At 57.9% G+C, this 19,662-nt stretch overlaps 1 protein-coding gene and 1 long non-coding RNA gene across 6 annotated transcripts in view; one reads left to right on the forward strand and one right to left on the reverse strand.

The window, feature by feature from the left end:
* The window catches only part of WNT3A (Wnt family member 3A), a 48,251-nt gene extending 44,520 nt beyond the window's left edge, over positions 1-3,731 (forward strand). Inside the window, exons 4-5 of one of the 3 annotated variants that reach the window (XM_082379505.1) lie at positions 1,742-2,170; positions 2,610-3,731. In XM_082379505.1, the coding sequence (XP_082235631.1) occupies positions 1,742-2,170; positions 2,610-2,615 (435 nt within the window). In that variant the 3' untranslated portion in view covers positions 2,616-3,731. Of the gene's footprint in view, positions 1-1,741 lie in introns of all 3 variants that reach the window. The other 2 variants (XM_082379506.1, XM_082379504.1) reach the window with 2 other exon arrangements.
* A 7,421-nt stretch (positions 3,732-11,152) lies between these two features.
* On the reverse strand, positions 11,153-19,524 carry LOC309623038. Of its 3 annotated transcripts, none has more exons than XR_014241242.1 (4): positions 16,226-19,524; positions 15,769-16,107; positions 11,703-13,402; positions 11,153-11,384 (listed from the first exon to the last, which is right to left on the reverse strand). It is a non-coding gene; the product is annotated as an uncharacterized lncRNA (long non-coding RNA). The 3 variants fall into 3 exon arrangements; XR_014241243.1 differs by having other exon boundaries at positions 11,703-13,650; XR_014241244.1 differs by lacking the exons at positions 11,153-11,384; positions 11,703-13,402 and having other exon boundaries at positions 15,017-16,107.
* Positions 19,525-19,662: the final 138 nt, after the last annotated feature.

The raw sequence follows: 19,662 nt of genomic DNA on the forward strand, positions 1-19,662 counted from the left end.
TTTTCAGACATGCACATTTCACAAAATTTACCAGAAGGCCTTTGAAAAAGATGTCTCCAAGAAGATGAAATCCATAGATCAGCTGGTGTGTTTGAAAGTCTTGAAGAGAATATTTAGACAACGAAAGGAGTTAGTGAGACTGAACCTGTGATAAGTACATTAAAAACAGCAACAACAAAACGTTTTGTAGAAAAGGAAAAGCTATCATGGCATGTGGCTCAACTAAGTATGACATTTACCACAGCCCCAATACTGTCAGCACTAAATTTTGATCTAACTGGAATTATGCTATAGTTTTTAGAGTAGGAAGGGGGTTGGGAAAAGTGTGCATCAGAGTTGTGGGGTGAGGTCCCATGGGACCTCCAAGGTGAGAGGTCCATAGACAATGCCAAACACTGAAAAATCAAGAAGTAGCAAGACAAGCATCTTATTAGAGGTGTAGAGGTACAAGGTGCTGCCTCAAGTGGTCAGGAAAGTGCTGTGAATCAGAGTGTGGGGGCAGAACTCCTGTTTTTCTTAACAGGTCTTAGGAACTCTTGGACTCTTCAAAGTATGTGCATATATAACTTTGATCAAAAGTAAAACTAAAACAAGAGACTGAGGAGGCAGAGAGAGGTAGTGGCAGCTCCTCTCTGGAAAAGCTTGATCACAAAAGAGAAGAGAATGGAGATTAGACAGAACTGGACTGCGGTGGGGGGATGTAATTTACAGATGCCCCTAAAAATGTGCCAGTATGAGAGGGAAGGGTTGAAGAAAGAGCAGGCAGAGGGGGACAGTGTAGAGGCAGCATCTGGACACAGAGCCCACATGAAGCCTTAGATTTATCAATTTCTAGTAGCCACATTTTAAAAGGAAACAGGTGAAATTTGTTTTAATAATGAATTTTATTTAACCCAATATAGCCAACATGTTATTGCAATAATGCAATCAATATTAAAATTTTGAATGAGATATTTTACATCCTCTTCTTTTACGAAGTCTGGGGACTTAGTGTGACCCAGCATGTGGTTTGCACTTAACAGCACTTCTCAGTTTGGACCACCAGCCACATCTCAGGACCTCACATGTGGCCAGTGCCCATCACAGTGGCCAGTTCAGCCTTAGTTCTGATTACGCCACGGGACCTTTCACCCCCAGCCCCACTTCTTCCCCCAAAGAGAGAAGGGAAGACAACCTGACGTTGGGATGCCCACAGGAGAAACACACACAATCCTCAGCAACTCCCCTACAATCCGATAAAACCAGCTTCCTGGGCCCTGAAGGTACCCTGTTCAAGCCACTACCATTATCCGTGCTCAGGTCAGCCCCCAGCCTTGCCACCCAGCCCATGTACATCTCCTCTAGACGGAGGTCTTGGGTTTCCCCAGTCAGAATGAACGACTTCCCTCCTGCGCCCCGGCACTTACATGTCACATGTTACAGCCCCTTCTTTCCTTCACTAACATAGATGGCCTAGGAGTAGACCCAGCCCAGGAGGGGGCCTCCCAGGCCCTGCACTCCAGGGATCTTGGGTCTACCAGGGGGGCCACATGGCACAAGAACCTGCAGCACCACACGGAAGGGTGCTGCTGGGAGAGGGCACCTGCTCCACCTGGGAGTCCCGGAGCTTTATGGAGCAAGTGGGGGGACTGGGTTTGCCAGGTGAGTGGAGGGGGACTACAGGCAAGGAGTACAGCCATCCTCCGGGGAGGTGGGGAGACTGAGGGCCTGCCCTGACACCCCCTCTCACGCGCTCCTGCAGGCCATCGCCAGCCACATGCACCTCAAGTGCAAGTGCCATGGGCTCTCGGGCAGCTGTGAGGTGAAGACCTGCTGGTGGTCGCAGCCCGACTTCCGTGCCATTGGTGACTTCCTCAAGGACAAGTATGACAGCGCCTCGGAGATGGTGGTGGAGAAGCACCGCGAGTCGCGCGGCTGGGTGGAGACCCTGCGGCCACGCTACACCTACTTCAAGGTGCCCACAGAGCGCGACCTGGTCTACTACGAGGCCTCGCCCAACTTCTGTGAGCCCAACCCCGAGACGGGATCCTTCGGCACGCGCGACCGCACCTGCAACGTGAGCTCGCACGGCATAGACGGCTGCGACCTGCTGTGCTGCGGTCGCGGCCACAACGCGCGCACCGAGCGGCGCAGGGAGAAGTGCCACTGCGTTTTCCACTGGTGCTGCTACGTGAGCTGCCAGGAGTGCGCGCGCGTCTATGACGTGCACACCTGCAAGTAGCGGGCGCCGCACCGGGCTGGGGGTCCTCCTGGCGGCGGCGGCGGGGGGACTCCTCCATGGATGGGGCGGGGCTCTGGGATGGAGCTCCTGGAGGGTGGCGGGGTCCTCCGTGGTAGGGCAGGGGTGAGGCTATGAGTGGGATGGAGTTCTTCCCGACAGGTGTGGGGCCCTTCCTGGGGTGAAACTCCAGGGATGGGGCTGCTGGAGGGAGGCGGGGTCCTCTCTGGGGGCGGGGCTCCAGGGGTGGGGATTTAGCCTGCCATCACCTTCCTCCGAAGACCACATGGTTCCCTCCACCTGACCTCGTCCTGTAGAGCAGTATCTCCTGGCAGAACGAGCTGTGGAGAACCTGTGGGGGGCATCTTGTCCCCTTACCCCTCCCACTAAGGTCTGAGGCCCATCCTACAATGATTCAGGTGCCTGGAGGCCTGCGGCACTCCTCCCTCAGTCTGATACCTGCCAACGCTCTCAACCAGGAACCCTATCAGGGAGAGCCTTTGCCGTGCAGAACCGCAAGAACCACCTGGGCTTGGGTGAAGGAGATAGGGCCTGACGGCAGTAGGCTGAGAAAGGGCCTGGAACACGAGGCCTGGCTCGGTCCTGGCTGCCCTGTGCTGGGCATCAGACACCCAGGCCCTCTTTCCAGTGGCGTCCTGCTGTCACCCAGGCCCCAGCAAGGTGCCACTCAGCCTGGTCTGCTGTGCCTTCTACTCTGCAGCTGACAGAAAGTCCTACGCCTGGCTCTCCCTCCTCCCTGCCTTCACATTCCCACTTGCACCCCATCGCATCCACAGAAAAGGAGCAAAACCTCCTGTTCCAGTCTTGCTGTTGCCTCCCTCTCGGCCTAGCACCTCTCTCCACCTCCCTCATTCACAGCCCCTTGTAAGGGGAAGGCAAGAAGGGAGCCACTGGCCTGTACTGCTGTCCAGGTCGTACTCAGCTCCATACCCTGCCTTGGAGGCTCACTTTGGGTTGGGTTGTTTGGGAGATTTGGAGTCGGGGCATGATGCCACACTGGTGCTACAGACAGAGGACCCAAAGACCCCAGAGGACTGGTCTCCTTCCCAGCCCCTCGTAGCCAGGACAGACCCCCAGGTCCTGCTGCTGTGGCTATGGTGCACCAGACCTACCTGCCACTGGCCACTGTTCTGGAGCCTCTGGTTGGCCGCTTGACTTGGCCCTTCTCACGTCTGACTCATCCATCCTGTCTGGGAATGAGCGAGACTGATGGACCTCTCAACCAATGCCTACAGGGACTTCCTGCCAGGTGCTGCCATGCCAAGACCTCTCCTCCTCAGCCTCTGCCACTGTGAAATGTTGCCCAGCCCCCTGTCCCCGAGGCCCTACCCTCCAGGCAGGGGGAAGAGACAGTTGGGGCGGTGGGTGGGGAGGACAAGCTGCACGGCTCGCTAGGGATACGACCTTCCTCTGCCTTGAATTTTGCATTTTTGGTTTTAATTTTATTTCCGATGCTGCTATATCCACCATACATAGGAACTAGACAAACAGATGTGTTATTGTGGTTTTCTTTTTCTTTCTATGAAAGAAATTATTTTAGTCATAGCTTGTGAGTTTCAAACTGTGGGGAAAGTAAAAACAAACAAACAAAAACGAAAAGAAGAAACAACCAAAAAAACCTGTGGATTGTGCTGGATTTTTGGTGGTGGGTCAGCAAGGTATGGGGCCTGGATTGGTCGTGACCCTCTGGGAGGGGCCACGATGGGAGATGAGGTGGGCATGCTTAGCTCAGAGACTCCTGGGGCCTCTGCAATGGCCTCTAGAGCCAGAATTCCAGGGGAAGGAAGAAGGATGGCCACTCCAAAGAAAGGAGGAAACAGCCAGTGGTCTTGAAGTCTGGGGCGGGGTAGACTAGAGACCAGGGCAGAAGACCCCAGTGGAAGTGCAGAGGAAGGGAAAAGGAGGCCTGCCTGTTGCAGGGGATATACAGTGCAGTGAGCAGGGGACCATGGCAGCCCCAGGGGGGAGACCCCACACAAGTCAGTGGTGCAGCAGGACATCCACCAAGTCAGCTGAAAACCACTTCCCCAGACATCCGCAACATGCTTCATTCAGTTCACATCTGAGCACCAGCTACGTGGCCATGCTCCCTGGGCTTGGGGACATGGCCCCTGTGTGGGGTCCCCTTCTCAGTCCACCAGGGGGCATTCTAGGAGCTCAGTCTGGTTGGGAGGCCAGACATGTTCCCTCAATTTGAGGCTCACCAGCCTGAAGCCTGGAAATCAGGCAGCCGCTTCTCTCTGGGCCTGGCCTCCTTCTACCTCCTGCAAAGGCCACTTTAGAAGTCCAGCTCACGCAGCTGGAATCCAGTTGGGAGGTCATGAGGGACATCTCTCAGTGGCAGAGAGCTGCTGCATGAAGCCAAGAACTCCCAGGGGCTCCCTCCTGCCTCTGTCCATCGTCAGGCCAGAGGCCAGAGCTGACACAGGACCCCTGGCCTCCCCTCCACCACAGGGCATAGCTCAGGAGTGCAAGTCTTGGCAGGGCTCAGCAGTCTCTCAATGTATGGTTGGCCAAATCCTGGCATCATGCTCAGAACCTTGGGATGGGGATCTTCCCAAGGCAGACAGGGAGAGCCTCAAGGAAAAACGAGGCATCCTGTTGGCAGCAGCCTCACGTTGTCCCTCCATGGCTATTGCCTACATACATCCTCAATCCAGGGTATTTGGGGTATGCAGAGCTGGGTGGGCCTCTGAAAACTTAGGCTGAAGGAGTGGCTTTCTCAAGGCCACACCTTCATCTCTCCAAGCCAGGAGCAGAGTCCTTGCTTCTCTCTGTGTCCTTCCATGCCCCCCTCCCCACTACTACCACCACCTCTGAACCCTGCCCTGATATCCAGCCAGACCCACAAGGAGGGAGAAAGCTGAGGAGGCAGGGGTGGAGGGACAGGCTAGGACAGGTGGGGGCTGGGGGGAGATGATGCTGGAGCTGAGGGGGGGAGGCCTAGCCCCACCCTCTCGAAGGTCAGGCCCAGCATAGCCACCCTGAATGAGCCATATGCTGGAAGGGAGGGGGCTGGGGACAGACAGGAGCCTCGTAATTGGGAGGCCCGTGCCTGCTGAGAGCAGAGGGAGGGAAGCCCAATTCAGCTGACTCCGTGGCTAGACATCAGGGCCACATGGTGTCCTTGAGAGCAGGGAATGAAGGGCCACCCTCTGCCAACAGAGAGTCATGGCTGGCTGGGCAGGGGTCCTGGACAGGGCTGTGCAGACCCAGCGTGGGCAAGAATATCCACTCCACACAGAGCCCTGCGCTGGGAGAGAGCTGTGGTAGGGTATGGGGGCTTCCTGGTGGATGGAGTGGGAACCCATCAAGGGAGGGAGGGAGGAGAGAAGGAAACATGGTGATGAGAAGGAAACATGGCTTCATCCCTCAAGACAGGACCCAGGGAACACCAACCCCACCACCTTACCGGTCACAGTGGTCTTTGCTGGAGGCTCCAAGCCACTGAAGACAGAGCCAGAAGAGGCCCAGTGAGGCTAAGGGACTAGAGACAGACGCAGGGCTCTGGACCCCCAAATCCCCTGCTTTCACACCCCAAATCACACATCAGCTTCCCCGGGCTGGCACACCAACGTCCTGCCCCAAGCCCATGGCCTTGTTGGCTCGGGGCTCACTGCTCCCCCCAACCAGGCCCATTTCAGGCCAGGTTACCCACTGTTCCGGGACTGTAGCTGACCACCACCAATTCCCAAATGGGGCCCCCAGGGGTTGGCTGGGTCCAGACAGACTGCAGGCAGACATTCTATAAAGAGGGAGACAGTGATTAAGCTCACAGGACAGTGTCCGAGACCGGAGTGCAGGTGGCCAATCTCACCCACGGGTGTGAGTCACCAGCAGGGAGGACCCCCAAGCCCTCACAGCCCACCAGGCAATAGAGCCAGGTCAGACACTCCACACGGGGGTTAGGCCCTGGAGGTGGGGGGTGACAGGTGCCCCACTCGAGCTGCCTATGGGCCACATCCACAGTGCACAGACAGTACAAATGGTGCAGCACCTCTAAGTTAGGGTATGGGCAGGAGTTGCCCTAATTGGTACCTGCTGGGAACCAGGTGCCAGGGGCTCCTCAGATGAAAGGGTAGGGAAGACAGGTTGGGCAGGGGGTGGAGGCATAGCCACAAGGTCACAAGGGTGAGATGCCAAGAGAGGAAGCAGGGACAGAGCCGGGCCTCCTAAGGGAGCAGAGCCCAGATACCCAGAAACAAGAAAGGAGCTACCCTGGGAGTTGATGCAGAGGTAGGTTCTGCCTGCCTGGTCTCAGCTCTCTACCAGGTGAGGCACCAGGCTCCCACTCCCCATCGTCACAGCTCCAGGGCAGAGAGAGGCAGAACCCCACCAGAAGAGGCCCATAGGTCCACAGGACAGGCCCCAGTAAATGGGTGAGGGGAGCTAGCAAGAGCCTGTGTGAATGAGGAGGCAAAACTCTCAACTCTCTGCTGGCCAGGAGCAAGCCCCACCCGGGGCCTCAGTTTCCCTCCAGTGCCAGAGGAAGTGGGATGAGGGGGCTCCCCAGGGCCTCTCTGCTCCTGCCTTTTGCTGACGTGGAATGTTCTAACCGGAGCCCCCTCTAGAGCCCAGCTGGCCCCCCTCACCTGCCAAGATCAGCATGTCCCCATGAACCCTGGTCCAGCCCCTCAGCCCCAGCCCTTTACCCTCAACTCAGAGGGAGGGCAGAAAACAGGGCAGCCTGCCTGGGCCTCAGAAGCACCTCTCCAGGGAGTTTACAGCCCCTCCCGCCAGCCCTGAAGAAGGAGGAAATGGGCCCGGTGGGCCTGTTCACAGGTAGTTGAGATAGAAGAGGAATAACCATATTAAAGGCCCGGAGGTAGTAGGGCCTCACCCCACCAGGGCCCCCCTTGGCCCAGCCCCCTGCAAATCTCACACCCCCAGGGCAGCAGCTTTGAAGTCCTGGAGGGTGTGTGGCCAGCCGCCTCCTCCTGGGGCCCCCACAGGCCCTCCCCTCCCCCCTCCTCCCCATACTCCCACTTTCTGGGTCCTAGGACCTCAGTTTCCACACACTTCAAGAATGCTCTGAACCACCCCATACCCCCACCCCTATGCTGGGCCAGAACCTCCAGGGCTGGGACCCCCAGAGCAACAGGTGCAGGGCCAGCTCTGGATCACCAAGCCTGGTACAGAGGGCTGAGGACCCCTGGCCAGGTTCCCTGGTCCCACACAGTGATGGCCCTCGCTGCCTACAGCAGAGCCTGGGCTGGATGGGCTTCAAGGTCCTGCTGGCCAGGCCTTTGCCCCTGTCCCGAGGGTCTGGTCTGGGGGACATGACACAGCCCATCCTGGGGTCTGGCCTGATGGCCTGGGGTTGTCCCAATCCCTCAGCTCTCCCCTTCAGGGGCCTACCCCGACTCCAGCCCCCTGTCCCTCCCCAAGCTGCTTGGCCCTCTTGCCTGTGACTCATTTCCCTGTTAGAAACCTGTGTCCCTTCGTGAAACCCTCTGGTTGGGACACCCAAGGACAAGGCATCCTGGCAGTCAGCAGCTTCCTCTCCAGCAGCCCCTTGGCCTCCTGGCCTGAGCAGGAACAGGACACCTTACCAGCCCACACTGCCCTCCAGCCTCCAGCCTCAAGTCCAGCTTCAGTCTGGACTGAACAGACTGAAGCTGGACTTGAGGCTTGAAGTTGTCCCTGGGGACAACCTCCCAGGGTGATGTCCAAGGCTTGGAGGAACAAGACAGCGGCCCTGCAGGGGTGGGAGTGCTGGCAGCCCTTCTGTTCATAGGCACTGACAGGTAAACTGAGACCTACTGGATGAGGTCTCTCTCCCCAGTATGAGTTTATGAAGGCAAAACTACCGCATTTTCTCCCTCCCTCTCCCACCATAAAGTAGGGGGACAGGGAGTAGCTAACAGAGGGCACTCCCACCTACCACACCCCTCACCCCCCCTTACCCCCTCACCTTGGCCCCAGAGATTTGGGTGATGGCCCCTTCGATATCTTCTGGGTCATCTGGGAGGGCTCCCAAGAGGAGGTGAGCATGTGGTACCGTTTCTATGGCTCTGACATCCTCAGTCTGGGCCCCTTAGGCATCCTATACTACTGAGAAGTCCGTCCCTACAGATGCCAGGACCGGGGGCGGGGTGTGTGGTGCCCAGGGCACTAGGGAAGCCCTGGGGAGGGCCCCAGCCTGGGAGCCGCCACCGCCTGGCCTGGCAGCTGGGACAGGAGCTAGTCAGAAGGTGCTAATTGATGTTTAGATCCAGGCTGGCTCCTCAATCACGTCTTTCTCTTTCTCTCTCCCTCTCTCTTTTTTTATTTGAGTCTCTGGAGCACACAGTAAACAGTCATTTGGCTCTCAGGGCCCTGCAAATTGGTGTTTATGGTATAAGGACCAAGAGTCATCCACCCAAACACCAGGCTGGGAGGGAGGCGCTGGGCTGGTAGGGATGGCACGCCCTCCTGCCCATGGAGGCCTGGCGCTGGGAGGGCCTTCCCTCCACTCTTAAAGGAGGAGGCAGGCCTGTTTCCAGCAACCCCTGATGCTTGCAGCCCGGCCTGAAGTGAGGAGCCAGCTAGTTCACCCACCAGCAGTGGGCCAACACTGGCCAGAATCCTGCCAGCTGAGCACTTGTGTGGTTGGAGGTGGCCAACACTTGAGGAATTGCCATTAATCCAGGAGGGCTTCTAGGAGGAGGTTTCTGTGAAAGAGAGGACCCTCCAAGGGGAGCTCCAAAGGTTCGCCAGTGCCCTCAGATTCCCCAGGGCTCTGTGTCCAATCACAGCTCCTGTCCAAGCGCCTCTCAGGCTTCCATCTCCTTCAACTTTCTCCAAGTCCCTATGGCAGATGTCAGGACCCTCTACACACACACCCCCTCCCAACCCCAGAGGCCATCTGCAGAACTAAAGACAGGAATGTGGGGAGGCCCAGGCCTTAATGAAAGAGGTTGAATGGTGGAATTCCAAGACAGCAATGGGAAGGTCTTGGGAGAGAAGGGGGGCTTCCCAACCTGTCTGCCCCTTGCCTAAAAACCAGACTGCAGAGAGGCAGGCAGGCCCATGCAGAATCTCCAGCAGGGCTCAACAGCCCTCCCAGGCTCCTTAGCTCCCTCTGCTGCCTATAGGTTACAGGGGTTCATTTCACCTCAACTGGCTCGCCCAGCCTGTCAGCCTGCAACCTACAGAGAGGCAAAGCCGGGAGCCCTGGGGAAGGCTGTTTGATGTTTGGATTTTGGAAGGAGCCCCATAGATCACACGTGCTTCTTCCCTGAGCGTGCTTTTAGTTCCCAGGTCTGGGCCGGAGAACAGGAACCTCAGGAACAGAGGACATGGGTCGCACATCCCCAAGCCAGCCCCCTCCTCTTCTCAAGAAACTTCCACGGCTCCCCAGTGCCTATGAGTTGGAGTTGGAGTGCCTCAGCCTGCACCCATCACAAACTGGTTCCAATCTGAGCTAAAGGGGGACCTCTAATCCATGGATGGAGAAAGTGACCTGGGCAAGACATGACTTGCCCAAGGGCACTCAGCACGTTAGTCAGGATAGAGTCTTAAGGAAAACTGAGACCTCATATCATACCTTCTGGTCCCACCTACAGTTCATTCTCACCTTCCTTCACCCTTGCCTCCATCCCTCCAGTCTCAAGCTTCCCCTGGCCTCTGCTGCAGCGTTCTCACCACCTCACTGCCATAACCTTTGTGGTTGCTGTATCACTGTCCCCTGGGGACATGGAAGGTCAGTGCCAGCCACACCTCAGGGGCCCATGCAAGGCAGAGGAGAAGCTGTGTATGTGTTGCATGTGGGGGTTGGTGGTGGGGGGATCTGATGCCAAGCTGGCCCATCCCCAGGGCTACAGGCCTCTGCAGGGGCCCTGACCAGCTCCTAGGGCTCAGCTATCTCCCCAGCCCTAGACCCAGCTCCCAACAGATCCACCCTCCCCAGCTCCAGCCCTTGCGCAGGCCAGTCTGAGTAAGCCAGATTATCAGAATGCCTGAGGGGAATGCCCCTTATCTGGGAGGAGATTTGGGAGTGGTTGGGACACCTGCAATGGGCCACGCTTACAACACGTGGCGTCAGTATCAGCTGTCTCTGCAGCGATACCAGGGGGTCCTTGTGTGCGTGCCCACCATGGAGCCTCACCCCAGCTCCCATATCAGGGTCCCCAGGAGGTGGCCGTGAGGAAAGCTGTCCCAGGTCTCAGGTCACATTGCAAACAGGGAAACTGAGGCTGGGAGAGAGGCAGGCCTTGTCCCAGCCTCTCAGAGTCAAAGGCACGTTGAGGACAGGCAGGATCCATACACTGGGTCACCCCTGCCCTGGAAGCCCACCAGGAAGGGCCTGCATCCAGCACAGGCAGCTCCAGCTGGGCAAGTGTCCAGGAAGGACAGGTGCTGCTTGGGACAGGATCAGGGTCAGTCTGAGGTCAGAAGTCAGCCTGGCAGCTCAGAGCTGGGTCTGGCTCTGCCCCTTGCCTGTCTCCAGAGGGCTGGTTTTCGTGGATGTCCCCCACGGTATGGGGGATGGGTGGCCTCACCCAGGCTCCTGGACACCCCTGCGGGTGCAGCAACAGCTCCCTGGTCCCCAACCCGTGCCTAAGCGCCTGAGCTCCAAGCCTCCCACCCATTGGACCACTGGGGAGCTGCCCTGGCACTTCCCAGTGACCCACAGCCCTGCCAGTGCTTGTTTGGCAACACCTCCTGGGGGGTGTGGAGGTTGGAGAGTTCTAACCTCTCAGATGGGGAGGATGGACACCCCAGCCCACAGCTGGTGTGAGGAAGCTGGTAGGGCTCCAACCCAGCACCCACGCACTCAGAATAGGAGGACAGTGTGGCCTCCTCCCCCAGACAGCTCAGCTCAGCTTGCCCCAGAGTAGCCGAGGATAACAGGTATGGTGGGGACTCAGGTGGGGGTAGTGCAGCTGCGGACACTGCAGGTGAGAAGGACACTGCAAGTGAGGAGGATGCAGGTGGGAAGGAGAGAGTACAGGTGGGGAGGATACAAATGGGGACCCTGCTGGTGTGGATGCTGCAGGTGGGGACAATACAAGGGAGCATACTACAGGTGGAGTTGCACACAGCACAGGTGGGATACCTCAGGCTAGGACACACGCACAGGTGGTTCAGACCCGCTCTCTGCCTCTCCCTGTCACAGGGCCTGCTCTATGGTGGACAAAAAGAGAGGAGCTTTGGGGCTTCCCTGGTGGCGCAGTGGTTGAGAATCTGCCTGCCAATGCAGGGGACGCGGGTTCGAGCCCTGGTCTGGGAGGATCCCACATGCCGCGGAGCAACTGAGCCCGTGAGCCACAACTACTGAGCCTGTGCGTCTGGAGCCTGTGCTGCGCAACAAGAGAGGCCGTGATAGTGAGAGGCCCGCGCACCGCGATGGAGAGTGGCCCCCGCTTGCCGCAACTAGAGAAAGCTCTCGCGCAGAAACGAAGACCCAAACACAGCCATAAATTAATTAATTAATTAATTTAAAAAAAAAAAAAAAAAAGAGAGAAGCTTTGTTCCTGACCCCAGGTTTAGCCCCTCCCCTGGGCTGATCCTCGACTGTGAGCCAGTCGGGGCTGACCCACAGGGTCCAGCTCCTGCAACCCAGCCCAAGGCTGACATGACAAGTGGGACAGGCCACCATCCACCCTGATATGCTTCCTCAGCCAGCAGGTTCAGGAGCAGGTGCGACCACTTCCTATTTCCCCTACCACAGGGCCTGGGGTCCCTGAGCAGGCCCTTGGGTTGAGGGACATGAGGACACACCTGGGCCCTGGAATAGGACCAGAGGCCTCTCCAGGGCTCCCCCTGCAGCTCTCCAGCTGCAGCTCGAACCCAGCGTGGCCTGACACGCTGGCAGGCAGCAGCACCGGCCCAGCTGATACCCCAGCATGACCAGCAGTCTCCAGCTCTGGGTCTGTCCCAGTGTCAGGTGTTCATTTTATATTTTCCTTGTTCAGTTATGAGGAATAATTTCTCTCCAGGCCCAGAAGCAATGCTGGGCCTCCTCACACCACCTGGCCCACCTGCTCAGGCTCCGCCAGCCCTCAGCCTAGCTCTGCTGGGCCTCTGGGCCTGGACTCTGCCTGTTGCCCTGATGTTCAGGCTCTGGGCAGTGGTGAGACACTCAGGTCTTCTTTATTCCCGTCTATGGCAGAACAAGGCCTGCTTTTGTCAGGGACTTGCCTTCCTCGGCCTATCCGTGTCTCCCTCTCTAGAGCCAGGCCTTTGAAGGATCAGATCCCAGATCCTGATGTCCCTGGCTTCTCATCTGGCAGGCCTCTGCCTGCGCACTGGCCTCCCTCACAGGGCACCCACCCCCTTGAGCACACCTGGGGAGCCAGGTGCCTTCCAGGGCGACTCTGGCCTGTCCTTCACAGACAGTCCTAACAAGGGGTGGTAGGAGGTAGGAGGGGTGGCAGCCTGTGCAGGAAAAGGCTTGAGACACCCTCCCAAGAAGGGGGCTCCCCAGGGCAGGTGCCCAGCTGGGCTTGCAGGTAGGGATGGGGTGCTGAAAAGGGCAGGGCCGGCCCACCATGACCTGGAAGCCAGAAGCAGCACCCTGCCCCCCCAGCCTGGAGTCAGGACCTGGCACAAACAGGCTGGTGTCCCCAGAGCCAGCCTGCCCTCACTTGGTGGGGACAGCAAGCCACTTCAGAGCCTCAGGATCCCTGAGGGATTTTCACACTCTTGGAGAGACCAGAGTGGGGAGCATGGAGCTGCACCCCAAGGTGGGGTGGCAGGTGCGAGGCCAGCCCTCTGGGGTATGAGGCAGGGTGCATGCGGGCAGACCCTGGCAGCAGATGCTGGGACACCGTGATGCCTTTGGCTGGGCTTTTTAATTAAACTTGGCCACTCTGAAGGGCCCCAATTAAATGGAGAATGTGACGGCAGAGTGGGGTCAGGCAGAGAGATGAGTTTTAATTAAAGCACAGAAGGTTCCCAGCCAGGGTAGCAGTTGCCTAGGCAGGAGCGCCCCCACCTGACCGCCTTTGCTCCAGTCTTGCTCCAAAGGACGATGGCACACCTCAGATGGCAAGAGTGAGCACTGCCTGCCCTTGGCCACGCAGGACACAGCATGTCGCCTGCAGAGCCTGTGACCTCTTATCCAGTCTGTGTGGCCCAAGATGCGGCAGCTCCTCTCTAAGCCACTGTCCCCTGCTGGCTGCCCCCCTGCTCTCCTTCCCATCTTTGAGCATCTATGGTGTGTCCACTGCAAAGGCCCTGCTGGGTGGTGGAGGATAGACAAAAACAATGAAACAAATGTATTAAATATGTTTGTGTGCAATGGAGGAGAGTGGAGTGAAGGGCTGAGAGAAGCAGGGAGGGCTGCTTCAAATGGAGAGGGGGTACAGAGGAGCACCTCCTTCCTCGGAAGGAGGAAGGAAGGAGGGAGCGAGCTCACCTGGAAGGGAGCAGTCAGGGCGAAGGCCCCGGGACAGGACCCTGGGCACAGCTGAGCTGCCTGATACCTGCAAATTAGAATGAGAGGGGGCCAGATGGCAGAAGGCCGTGGACATGGGGGGCTTTCAGCGTCACTCAGGGCACAGGGACCATATGCAGCTTCTGAGCAGGGCCACTTGCTAGGTGCCAGGAACCAGGGTGCCTGAGCCCTCCATAACCCAGACCCCAATCTGCTTGTTGTCCAGGCTCCCTCGCCTTGCTCAGTGGGATGGCAAGCAAGATGCTCGTGAGTCCTTGAGAGATTCTGTGAATCCTGACTCCTTCTTCTGAGGGTGATCCACACCTGGGCCCGGGCCTGGAGCTGGCTGGGGGAGGCGGTGGCAGGCAGGCACATGAGTCCGCCCCCACAGCTGCCCATCTTTCTTCAGGGCAGTTTTGCAATAACTGCAGCTACAGGGCTGACATTCTCCACACCTGGCTTCCTCCAGACACGGGGCTTTGGGAGCGATGAGTGAAGGAAGCAGGGTGAGGGAGTGTCTTTCAGTATCAGCACAGACTGCCTCCAGTCCTTCCCCTAGTCCTGCTGGGGGCTGCAGGACAGGGGGCACCTGGGAAGGGACTGGTCTGATCCCAAGACCCAGAACCACTTCAAGGTGTGGCGGTCACAGCAGGGGACACATGCCCAGTGGGGGACACATACCCAGCTGGGCAGGGTAGGTGGCCACTTGCAAGAAGTCAGCCACCCTCAGGCTGATGGGTGCAGAAACCACCTGGACAGGCAGGTGAAAGGAAAGAGGGGTGTCCAAGGGGCCCCCATCCTTTCAGCCCCAGGAACCAGCCCACATGAGGCCCTAGGGAGGCCATGACAAATTTCCACAAACGTGGTAGCTAAAAACAGAAATTTATTCTCTCCCAGCTTTGGAGGCCAGAACTCTGAGATCAATGTGTAGGTAGAGTGTGCACCCTCTAGAGACTCTAGGGGCAGATCCTTCCTGCTTCTTCCAGCTCCTGATGCCCCAGGCAACTCTTGGCTTATGGCTGCATCACCCTAATCTCTGCCTCTGTTGTCACGTGGCCATCTCCCCTTGTCTGTGTCTCAAATCTCCTTATAAAGACACTTGTCATTGGATTCAGGGCCCGCCCTAATCCAGGGTCATCTCATCTCAAGATTCTCAACTAATTACAACCGCAAAGATACCATTTCCAGACAAGATCCCATTCGGAGATTCTGGATGGATGTGATTTTGGGGGATGCAATTCTAACCCCCTGCAAAGCCTGTGGTGTAAACCCAGGCACTGCCGCTGTCTGGCTGCACCTCACGCAAGACTTCATGCCAGTACATGTCGCCAAGATGCCACTAGGTCCTAACCCCCAAGAAGATGGCATATGTAAGGACTGTCATTTTAAGCCACTAAGGTTTGTGGAACTTGTGGAACTTGTCACCAGACCGCAGAATGGGCGGGGACCACCTTTTCCCTTTCCCAGGGTTTTTGGAACCCTGAATTCATTAGATGCCTCCCAGGCCAGGTGGGGTCCCTCCCTCCTGCTGTCCTCTGTCCGGGGATTGAAAGGGGAGAAGGGCCCCCAGAGAGAGGCACAGACACCAGCCCCCTCAAACCTGGAGGTGAGTCCCAAGAGAATAGCTTGGTCCAGGTGGAGACTAGTGTTTCATGCCCCCTCACAATCTGTCTCCCCACCCCCAGACCCATGAGGGCCCCACCCTTCCTCCCTCCCCTACCCACCACCTTGCTGGGTGCTGTGGCTCCACACCCTGGTCAGCCTGGTCCTGGTGACCTCCTCCTGCTGACTTCCTGGCCTCCAGCCCCTCCCTGGCCACACTGCAGGAACCACCAGGGAAAGCCCGAGTCACTGGGGCTCCTCCTGCCCCTCAAATTCCAGCTCAGACATCTCTGCTGGCCCCCTGCGCTGCAGCCTGTCTTACATATCCCCAAATGGGGCCTCTCTCCCACCCTTACTGACCTCATCCAGAGGTTAGAGCAGGGAGGCTATGTAGGCAACCAGGGACCCCCTAGCAGGCTGGTGAAGCCCATGGGCTCCTTCTCAGAACAAGGTTTTATTACTGCCTAAAATAAATGATGCACCATCACAAAAGAAACAGATCCAGTTATCAAAAGCTTTAAGACTTTTGTGGCATGTGACTTCAGGGGCAACAGGTTTCCATTACCTTGACAAGGGTGATGGCTTCCAAGACGTACTAAGTGTGGTTAGAACTTTCCAGACCACACACCTCCTGTATGTCCTTCTAACTGCGTTCACCTCCATAAAGCCAGAAGATATGGAAATGAAGCGTTGTGCAGAATAGGGCACGGCATGCACCATTGTCACCAGCACCAGAGATGAAAAGGTTGGCTGCAGGCTGACAACCTCTGTAATTTCAGTTGAGCAGGGAACAGAAACAAGATTTCATGGTTCCTGCAACATCTATGACACGACATGAAAATGTCTTGAGGTTTCTGTTGCTGATGCCATAGGTCCAGCACATACTGCTGTTTGGGAATGTCACCTATATTCAAAATGGGAGGAAAAGCTAAATGTTAGTCAGAGGGTCCTAAAAACAAATATGTGCTTTTTGGCATCCCTGTGCAAGGCTCACTGAGCGGGGCTCCCTGTATGCACCTCACCTGTTGTCTGCCCAGGCATGGAGTGAGGACGAGAACCAGGTGAGAAACATCCTTGCCCAGTGGAGCTGGCCTTCCAGGGAGGACCATGGTGCCCAGGAGAGCTGAGGTGAGCGTGCAGGAACTGCTCATTCTCAGACAGTGCCCCAGGCAAAGGGAGAAAGGCCCTGGGTGGGGAATGGTCCTGGCCTGTCCCTGTGAGCTGGGCCAGAGTGAGGGGGCCATAGTGAGGATGCAGGGAAGGGAGGGGCCTGCATGAGATGGGGAAACTGAGGCAGGAGCAGGTATGCTCAAAGGGTCCGAAGGTGAGAGAGACCCCAGAGCCAGCCCTCTCACATGTGTGGAACTGGGCTATGGGGTTCCTCACACTGCCCCTTGACCGCCGTGTGGCTCTGGGTGAGCCCACCCCTCTGCCAACCACAGGCTTCCCACATGACCTGGCTACCCCCAGACTCCAGCCCAGGCCCGGGACAAGGGGCAGAGCTGCCCAGGGGTGGGGCAAGAAAATGGGCATGGAGGGTGTGTAAGTCCCCTCCTGGGACCCACACCATCAGAATAGCTGTGATAATCCCTGCACCTGCACCAGGAGGGTCATGTAGGAGGGTGGGCTTGGAGAGTGCGCCTAGAGAAGAAGGGGTCTGAGCTGAGCAGAGGGAAGGGTGCGGCCCTCTCCACACCCCACCTCTATCTGGACAGAAACCTATCTCAGGGTCCCCTCTGGGCTCAGGAATTCTATAGCGGCCAGCCCAACAGAGCCAGGAGCAGGTAGAGGAGTGCAAGTAGGCAGAGGACTCCCATCCCCACCCCACCCCCATCCAGGGAACTCTTTAAGAGGATAAAGTTCTGCAATTAGGTCCTGGTCTTTGAGTGCCTTCATAAGTAGTGAGCTCCCCATCACTGGAGGAGTCCAAGATAATGTTGCAGCCTGCAGATGTACTGAAGCTCCAATGTCTCCAGAGGCAGGGTAGGGCCAGAGGAATAGTGAAGGTGCTGGCAACAGGCATGCTGGGGTCCGAGTTCCAGGGGCTCAATCCCAGCTGTGTGACCTTGGGTGGGCTTGCAACCTCTCTGACTGCCAATAACCTGGCGCAAATGCTGTCCACCTCACAGGTGCCACACACAGAAGCTGCATGAGGTACCTGCCAGGCCTGGGGTCTTGGCATTTCCTATTCCCTCTCTCTCCTGCCTCTGCCCCTTTGCTCTTGCTGGTACTTCTGTCCCTCTAGCCACCTTCCCCAGGGGGCCTTCTGATTCAGCATCCCTGTGTCTGACCTTGTCTTTGGACTCAGGGACCCCCCGAGGGGAGGAACTTGACGCCAGACCCCAGCCAGGCCCCTGGCGTGGGTCAAGCTGAAGGTGAGGATCTGGGCTGGGGGCTTTGAGCCTGACAATGGAGGTGGCCATGGAGGCTGGCAAGCCCTCTAGCCAGCTCACCTCGCCCCCTCCTGGCCAAAGCTGGGTAGGCACCCTGTTCTGTCTATCCCGTGTTTCCATCGCTTGGACTCTAGGGAAGGGGGCAGGGAGGTGCTGGTGGGCACTGGGGCCTCACTTTCCCTAGGCAACTGCCTGACAACTCCTGGCTCTCTAACAGGTCTCCTGCCACGGGCAGGGATCCTTCCCCTGAGTTGCCCACCCTGGGCCTCCCATATCTGTCTGGCCTGAAGATGCCTCCTTTTCCCAAGGGAGGGGGGGCACCAAACCAGGAGAACAGAATCAGGAGGAAGGTAAATTCGGTAACCTGGGGATTACACAGGAATCCATCTTATTTTTTAAACTGTGCATGTATCTTTCACATGCTCCTTCCTGTCTATATTTTTTGTTTTTTTTAATTGAATAGTACATTTATTTATTTATTTATTTATTCATTCTTGGCTGTGTTGGATCTTCGTTTCTGTGCGAGGGCTTTCTCTAGTCGCGGCAAGCGGGGGCCTCTCTTCATCGCGGTGTGCGGGCCTCTCACTATCAGGGTCTCTCTTGTTGTGGAGCACAGGCTCCAGACGCGCAGGCTCAGTAACTGTGGCTCACGGGTCTAGCTGCTCTGTGGCATGTGGGATCTTCCCAGACCAGGGCTCGAACCCGTGTCCCCTGCATTGGCAGGCAGATTCTCAACCACTGCGCCACCAGGGAAGCCCCTGTATTTTTGTTTTTAAAGGAAGCTCTGAGGACACAACAATCATTTGCAGACGTCCAGCTGTGGGTCAGTTCTCTGGGGGTAGAGAGCCAGCATCACCAGAAGGTTCTGTGCCCCTCTCTGGAGATATAAACCCCTGAGGGCACTTTGAGTGAGCATTGTGATGTGTTTACAGCATTGGGGGGGCAGCAGCTGAGGTGCAGAGCACAGGCTAGTTCTTCCGTAGATAGTGAGGTCTGGGGGAAGCTGGGTCTCGAGACAGGGTACTGGCAGGGTCTGGCTCACAGGGCCTAGGGCCCTCAGCCTCTCAGGAGAAGAGGTCATCAGTGTTTGGGGCAGGAGGGCTGCCTGGGGGGGGTGGGTGGCTAGGCAGCCCTGGGGAGGGCTGGTGAGGTCCTAGCCACCCCAGCCCAGTAAGGAGGCCCTGCCCAAGAGGAGTGGGTGGGTGAGGAGGGGCAGAGAAATGACAGGAGCCTGCCGGCATACTGCACAACACCTCAAGGCTTTTCTCTGCCAGGCAGGCCCCTGGGCCAAGACCCAGGTGATGGCCTGCTTTGCGCCCTCCACAACATGCAGGCACTGGGGGAAAAGGCCCCCAGCAATCTCACCAATGACTCTTGATTTGGGGACCCTTCACAGCAGCAAGAGGACAGTGGGGGAGAGAGTTCAAGTAGCACAGGGGTGGAGGGATGGTGCGGGACTGGGGGTTGGCGGGAGGCCACAGTCAGGCCCCCAGCCGGGAGAACGTGGAGAGGGACCACGACAGGCCCCCTCTCCCTTCTGATCAGCTCAGGGAGGCTTCCCAGAGGAGAGGGCTCCCCCGTCTGTCACCTGGAACCCGCCTCGGTGGCTACCTCGGGGGAGCGCTGTTCCCTGCCCAGCTTGGCTCCCTGCTCCGTCCGTGCTACTAGACGCCAGCTTTATTTGATCTTGGGTCTTGCTTCTTCAGGTCGGCTCCTCGGGCGCGCACGGGGCTGCGTGGGTCACTGCAGTCACCCGGGCTGAGGCTGGGGAGGGGAGCTGGCACCTGGGCACCGCCGCCCCGGGACCGCAGGGCCCACACGGGACTCAACCGCTGCATCTGCGAAACGGACGCGAGAGCTCCCTCCACGGCCGACCACTGAGGAGGCGCGCGCAGACGCAGCCGGACTCTGCCAGGGCTGAGGGAGAGGGGGGCGGGGGGAAGGAGGGGTGCGCGCAAGCGCAGCGGTGAGAGAGGCGTCGTCCCTGAGCCCCGCGCTTGTCCGCGGTCCCGTCCCCACCGCCCGCCCGGAGTCTGCGTGTGCACGCCGCAGCGGGGGAGTGGGTG

Source organism: Balaenoptera borealis, assembly GCF_965194805.1.
Source record: "Balaenoptera borealis genome assembly, chromosome: 2".
Classification (NCBI taxonomy): domain Eukaryota; kingdom Metazoa; phylum Chordata; class Mammalia; order Artiodactyla; family Balaenopteridae; genus Balaenoptera; species Balaenoptera borealis.